The 7227-nt window shown below is 44.3% G+C and overlaps 1 protein-coding gene across 1 annotated transcript; it reads right to left on the bottom strand.

Moving 5' to 3' along the window:
* Positions 1-1072: 1072 nt before the first annotated feature.
* GPR83 (G protein-coupled receptor 83) lies at positions 1073-6757 on the bottom strand. Its single transcript, XM_036381760.1, has 4 exons — positions 6067-6757; positions 5103-5228; positions 3942-4075; positions 1073-3123 (listed from the first exon to the last, which is right to left on the bottom strand). The coding sequence occupies exons 1-4, from the start codon at positions 6451-6453 to the stop codon at positions 2499-2501; spliced, it is 1272 nt and encodes a 423-aa protein (XP_036237653.1). The 5' UTR covers positions 6454-6757; the 3' UTR covers positions 1073-2498.
* Between the last annotated feature and the right edge of the window lie 470 nt (positions 6758-7227).

The following is a 7227-nucleotide window of genomic DNA, read 5'->3' as shown; positions in this document are numbered from 1 at the left end:
AGACATGAAGAAGATGAAAAATAGCTAATTATTCAAAATTACGCCGTACCACATCAAGCACATTGTAGCACACACAGTGTATGATGTACAGTTTCCAAGGACACCATTTCCAGGGCTTTAATCATGTCCCCCTCTTCCATGCTGTCCAAGTCTCTCTGAGACCTGTACCTCTGCTGGCCACCAGCCACCAGAGGTACAAGTTTATCCCTGGAGAGGCTCCTGAAGTTCACTGTCCAATCTATCTCTTCTTTTCCTTTCATCCTGTCCATCCCTCCTCTTCCTTTGATTCAAATCAAACAACTTCAACTTCTTGCATCCCCCCCTTGTGCCCAGACTCAGGATTGAGCAGAGCCTGGAGGAGAAAGGTTTTCCACTCAATGCAGGGGTGCAGGATGCAGAGCTGCAACTGCAAGAGCCTCACTCAGACTCACCAGCAGCATTTGAAAGGACATTTGAGGATTTTGTCTACTGGAGTTACTGCAGTGTTCTTCATGCATAGCAGGATGACAGCTGCACTCAAAAACTGTGAATCTTAAGATGTTTCCTTCAGCTTCAGAAAGGACATCTTACTGAGGTACTCAGAATTCTCAGAGATTTATTTGCTAGTAAAGTGCTGGATTCTGCTGCCACTGGAATGGGGAGCATGGTTGACAAGCTCTGCACAATTGGGAAATAATAGAATAGAATAGAATAGAATAGAATAGAATAGAATAGAATAGAATAGAATAGAATAGAATAGAATAGAATAGAATAGTTCATTTGCAAGGGACCTACAATGATCATCCAGTTCAACTCCTTGAACAATTCAGGGCTGATGTGTTACAAGTGTTGAGGGAGGAAATGGGACTTGGTGTAAGGGGTCAAAGAAGACAGGAGGAAAGATTTGACTTCGCAGATCAGTGATACAAAATAATCTCACTCCAGGGGCATTGATAAAGGGCAGTAAAATAGCACTGGATTCACAGTGAGAGAGTGATAACCACTTGTGCAAGGGCAGGTTAGCTGCAAGGAGTGGTAGATATTTTAGTCTCTTTAAATACTGAGGTGTGAAAACTCTGCAAAAGGCTTAAAATTATTTCAGAACTGTCAGTTTATTACAGGACACTGAGAAAAACAGCTTCACTTTTTTTTTCCCATTTATAATAAGATTTTTCTCACTTCATGGCTGAATACTGCAAGTTAAATGTGGAATGGGTCATCCTGGGGTGATGTTCAAGCTAATTTCCACAGCACAGGGAAGTATTGATTTTCTGTGCAATATAAGGTACAGGTTTTGGAACACCCTTTTTTCAAACCCATATTTTCTTCTACTAAGAACATTAAGTTCTGAAATCTACTTCAGACACTTGGCAGTCATGAATTTTCTTAGCCACTCCAAATAGGACACATCTCAGCTTATCCTTAAATGCACCAAAATTGTACAACCAGAGGATAAGTTGCAGACAAATGTTCCATTTTTATTACTTGCTATCAGAGATACCATCTCTTCTCTCAAAGCTTCTCTCAAAGCTCTCTGATTCCAGAGAGCTAACATCTTAGTTGGAATAAAATGTTCCAAATGTCTGAAGTGACAAGTTGTCACAATGCCAGTGCCCTCATGAAAATATCTTCTCCCTAGTATACAGGTGCTTTACAGGGTAAGAGAGCAACATTCAAAGGCAAGTTAAAAATTCAAATTGCGTGATCCTCTAGCTGCAACTTGACAATGAAGAAAAGATGTTTTGATAAAAGGTTCTAGTCCAAACCCACAATAGCACTTAATTTTCCATTCTCCAACTGTGAATGCTATGTCCAACTTTTTGTATGTTTTTGGGTTTAGTTATCTATTTGAAGAAAAACCATCGACTTACTTGAAGAATAGGCATCCAGTTTTCTTCAAATCTATCTTAGAAAAAGTGCCTGTGATGTAAGAGGCTCCTATTTATCAAAGTCTATCATATCCCACACTTCTGTAAGCATATTTAAACACATACACACAAAAATTATGGAATAGATCTGTTCATTCATTCTGAACAGGTCTTGACTTTTCAGACCCCAGTTCAGAAAGAATGCTTTCCTACCCAGTTGCACTGGATCTCAGACACTAACCTAAAGGTCTATACCTCAACCATTTCCACGTTGCTACGAGGAGACTCAGGAGAGGGGAAGGGAGATCTGATGTAATGAGACTGTTGTTTAGGTACCAGCAAAACACAGAGTCCTAGTTCTAAAAAGGCTTAGTCATGCAGGTAACAGCAACACACATGCAGAGAACCCCATCCTGCGAGCCAGTCCAAAGTCACCTTGACAAAGACGAAAGTTCCTTCCTGGAAGAGTTTACTTTCTCTCCTCTAGGGCCTCCTCACCATTATCACCAGCCTGCATCAAACATGCAGCTCTTTCATATTGCCTCCTGCAGAACCTCCTTCTTGGCTTTATCACCTGTTGTGTGGCCAGGGCTCCACATCTTCCCACCATTTTAACTCTTGCCAAATCTGTGTGCAGTCCAAGGCCACCATTTAGCTCACAGCTACTATTGGCTCAACTGCAGAGATGTCTGTCTTCCCTGACTGGATGTTGGAGGATGCTGGAAGGACATGGGAGGCCTGCAACCTCTTGAAGTTGCCATTTTCTGGCCAAGCCGGTCGATAGGATGGGACTGTGGAGGGAAGCCTCTGTTCCGTGGGCCTGGGGGCTTTTCTGCACATGTTGAGCAAAGCCTTCAGTTCCGAACGGAAGCTGTCATTGAGCCAGCAGTAGATGAAGGGGTTGTAGCAGGTGCTGCTCATTGCAAACCAGTGGAAGGCGAAGTACAGGGCGTTGTTGGTGTGGATGGTCTGGCTGGAGAGGAGCACGACGTAGCAATTCAGGGGGAACCAGCAGACTGCAAAGAGGACGACAACGAGCATCAGCATCTTGATGGTCTTCTTGTTCTTCCTGCGAAGGATGAAGTACTGCTCAACAGTGACGTCCCCGATGACGTTGCGCAGCCAGAGCTTCTTTGCCACCGTCACGTAGGCAGCGGAGATGATCAGAAGGGGCAGGACATAGAGCAGAATGAAGGTTGTTAAATCAAGGTACTTCCAAAAGAGGTCAGCGGGCTCAGGGAAATCTGGCAGACACAGGCACCGGGTGACATCCTCACTGCAAACGGAGAGATGGGACAGGATGAGAGGCACATATGGCCAGGCACGGCGGGATAGTACATCAGAAACAAGGACCCAGCTGGGAGAGGGCTCCTGCCACAGGGCCTGAAAGCAAACACTGTTTATCTCACAAATGTCACAGCTGAGCAGAGCTCTGCTCTTCAAGGATCTAAGCCATGGAGAAGCCAGTAAGCAATGTGGTGATAATTTCTTATGGGCATTCATGACCTTATGATAATTTTATGAATTTCATCAATTACAAAATTTCCAGCTGCATATAAGCAGTTTTTTATTTTCTGTCCTTTGGCAAATAGGAACACATTCTCTGACATATTAAGGACCTTTCCCTCATTAAAGCACTTTCCAAATACTAAGGCTCTTGACAGCTGAGATAGATTTACATACTTTCCTAGAGCAAAAGACTAGATTAAAACCTCTTGGGTTTTAGTGGGTTTCTGGTTGGTTGGTTGGTTGGTAGGTAGGGTTTTTTTATTTCCCATTTCTGGTCTGCCCAAACAGGCCAGATTGGTATATGGCATAAAATGCCAGTGTCTAGAAGTAAAGAATCAAGCCAGATCCTCTAACTTCTTAGCCTTTTTTGTGTGGTTAGTGGGACAGAATAAAGATAAAATGTTTAAGAATAAAAAGGACAGGATATCAGACATTGTGGAAGGAATCGGATGAAAATTGTAGTTTATAGCCAGGTTTGGCTGACCTTGACATATGCTCGAGATTTTCTGTAGAATATACCAAAGTATGACTGCTCAGAGTTTGGCCTCCAGGGAGACTGTGGAGGAAAGCAAAGCACATCCTTACCTGTATTCAAAGGTAAAGAGCTTTTGGTAGATAGCATGTGGTAGGGAAAAACAAGTTGCCATGATCCAGATTACAGAGATGTATATAACACCTTTTCCAGTAGATATGCGAGGTTTCAGGGGGTGCATTATAACCTGTGCAAAATAACCCAAAATCTAGGTTTATTACATTTCTGGAAAAAATTATACTTTTTTTTTTTCATACAACCTTCCAGCCTGAAATCTATTACTTAATGTGGTAATTTAGCATGCAAGCAGTACAGCCATCACCCAGCTCCTAATGAGTGTAAGTTGTACATGAAAACCTGAATTTTAACACCATGAAATATGGTTCAAGTTAGATCCTAGTCCTATCCTCAAATTTCAGTACTTTCATCTAGGTGGGAAAAACTGCATACCAGGAGCTGTTAACACATGTTCATTACCAGGTTAAATTTCCTTCATGGGAAAAAAAAAAAAAGAAAAAGTGGAGAAAAAAGTCTTAAACTCTTCACTATCAGTGACCCAAAGAACCAAAGGGTTTAACCAGACCTCCATGGGAATTCTTCTGATAGTGAGTGCATTTTCTGGAAACAATCTTCTAGAAGAAAATGCCAACTGTAAACAGTTTTGGGTGGTTGTTGGGTGACTCCAAGCTGATAATACCCAAATATCCTCAGCTTTGAGCCCATTATCCACAGCAAGCTACATCTCTGCTTGTGACAAACACCAGTGTGCTACAGTCAGATCTCCAATATTCAGGATAACAGGAGGTGGGTCATCCCAGAACATCAGGAGATAGAGCTGAGAAAGTTAACCAGGATGTCCCTTACAACCCTGGTGCTGGACAAGCCACCTCAAAGGAGAGCTGTCCACACGAATTCCTATCAGGATCTTGATCTTTCTCTTTGTTTGAGAGCTACTGCTGCTACTGCTGCTGGATTATCTGCTGCATAAAAAGCTCCCTTTACTCAGCTGGAAGAGATAGCAAGGTGATGGACACCTCCTACCTTGCTGTGGGTTTGAAACTATTCTGACAACAAGAACTGTCCCCCTACCCTGTCAGCTTCTCATGAATCTTACAGTACACTGGAAGCTGAAAGGCAAAGGATATGGGATCATCCTTCTCAGTTTACTTATGCCCTCCCAAGCTTTCCATCTCTCTGCTTCAGAGAGGTCTCACCTGGTGCCTGTCCACAGCAATGGCTGTAAGGGTCAGGGCAGAGACGTGGAGGGAGCAGTACTGTGCAAACCTACTGACATGGCACATCCCCTTCCCAAAGATCCAGGTACTGTTCACAAAACGAGCCTAAAAAAGAAGACCATTAGTTTTGTGCACCTCACAACTGCTTTTAGGTACACCTCCAGTACACAATCCCTTGTGCTGTGTAAAAGACATGTATAAGATAGCAGGTTCTTTGTATAATTGTATAATTATATGAACACTGAAGAGGCAGGTTACTGCTGCTCAGTGGCCTCTCGAACAATACAGCAGCGCTGCGCAAAAAGATGTTTGTTGTTTTATTTACAGTGTATCCTTCTGCAGCCTCGCTATTCAGTCAATACATTTGCTCTTCCTTTTAATCTCCACTCATGGGATAGGGCTGACCTGTACACCTTATCTCACTTCAGGCAAACTACAGCTTTTCAGAACAGCTTGTTAAACAATGCTAAGCATTTAATTTTTTCAAGAGGTTTATAACCTTGCTTTCAAAATACTTTTGAAAAGAGAAGGGGGGAAAAAAAAAGATCAGATGCTACAAAGTACTAAGCAATCACTGCAAGGCTATTATTTCTCAAGTACTGTCAGGGTCACATTTAAAACACGGGTAATTTCCGATCTTCAGCTAGATAACATGAATCAGAGAAGAAAAATACATGTGGGGTTTTCCAAAGGCAACTCCAATAGCTGTAAGTGGACAGGTATCTGCAGGATGTCCACACAGTGTCTATAGCAGTGTAAAGCAGGAAAAGCCACCAAAGCACCTTTATGGCACTGTAGGGGCCCAGAGAAATTTACTTTAGTCATGGGGTGAGTTGTGGTGGTGCATCCCCCCCCCATCCCAGGCTGCACCGTGTCTGAGGATGCTGAGGTGCTTCCTTTCCCTCAGGGGTGGGGCACCCCGGGCATCTCTGCCCCCTCTTACCAGCGTGAAAGGTGTGTTGAGCAGCGTGATCATGATATCGGCTACAGCCAGGTTCACGATGAACAAGCTGGTGGCAGAGTGCACTCGCTTTGTCTTGATGACAACGTGACAGACCAGGACATTGCCGAAGAGGGCGGCGACGATGATGAAGGAGTACGCCGCGATGAGCAGGGCTTTCACCGTGGTGCTCTGCGACTCCGCTCCGTACCGGCTCCTGTCCACAAAGCTCTGCCAGTCGGCCAGGCTGTCATTATCCCAGGAAAAGAAACCCGACACGTTCGGGACTACAAAAGTCTTCTCCAGGCTCCCGTTGAGGGGCAACTTTCCCGGGCTCACAAAGGCATTAACCACGTCGGGGAAGGTGAGCCAGAAAAACCAGGATAACATCTCTGGAACGCTGCTCCGCTCCTGCGGTTCTGGAAGAGCTCATTCGCGGGAGCAGAACTCGCTCCGGGCGGCGGGAGAGCCGCTCCCGCCTCGCTCAGCCCGGCGCGCTCGGGGGCTGCGAAGACGGCACAGAGCAGCAGGAGCCGGGAGATGCTCCTGCCTCCCGCAGTGTGCTGCTCTCCCGCTCAGCTCGCCGCTACTTTTGTCCTTCAGTCAGCTTTATATTCCCAGGCGAGCTCCGAGCCGGGATCTTCTGCAGTCATTGGGCTGCATGACATAATTTGCGCTCTGACGTGCTGCTTTTCCATGCAGCTGCGCTCCAGGGTGCTACTCCGAGGTAAGTACATCTGTGAGAATGGCAAAATCACTCTCTTCAGATATCAGAATCTGTTTGCTCTACCAGCAGGCCAGCTCAAGCAAATTCCACGCTGTTTATACACCAGCAGCACGTGTGCCAGCTCTTCTCTCTCTCAGGACAGGTCAAATCTGAGCTGTTTTACAGGTCTAGCAGGCAAGTTTCAGCCTATTTCTTAGCATGAATGGAATGGAATGGAATGGAATAAAGGAATGGAATAGAATAGAATAGAATAGAATAGAATAGAATAGAATAGAATAGAATAGAATAGAATAGAATAGAATAGAATAGAATAGAATAGAATAGAATAGAATGTAACAGATGAACTGTAATTAACAAGCTGCCTTATTGTACTTAGGGTACTTTTCCAAAGACATTTTTTCTTTCATGTCCAGAGACATGGAATACTCAAGTTTCCC

This window comes from Molothrus ater, chromosome 2, assembly GCF_012460135.2.
Source record: "Molothrus ater isolate BHLD 08-10-18 breed brown headed cowbird chromosome 2, BPBGC_Mater_1.1, whole genome shotgun sequence".
Classification (NCBI taxonomy): Eukaryota; Metazoa; Chordata; class Aves; order Passeriformes; family Icteridae; genus Molothrus; species Molothrus ater.
This window is presented reverse-complemented; position numbering and strand designations above follow the sequence as displayed.

Coding starts and splice junctions, on each gene's coding strand:
- GPR83 (XM_036381760.1), bottom strand. CDS start 6,453: ATGTTATCCTGGTTTTTCTGGCTCACCTTCCCCGACGTGGTTAATGCC. Junction 4,076..5,102: donor TTGCTGTGGACAGGCACCAG/GTGAGACCTCTC, acceptor TATTTTGCACAG/GTTATAATGCACCCCCTGAA. Junction 3,124..3,941: donor CTCTTTACCTTTGAATACAG/GTAAGGATGTGC, acceptor CTCCGTTTGCAG/TGAGGATGTCACCCGGTGCC.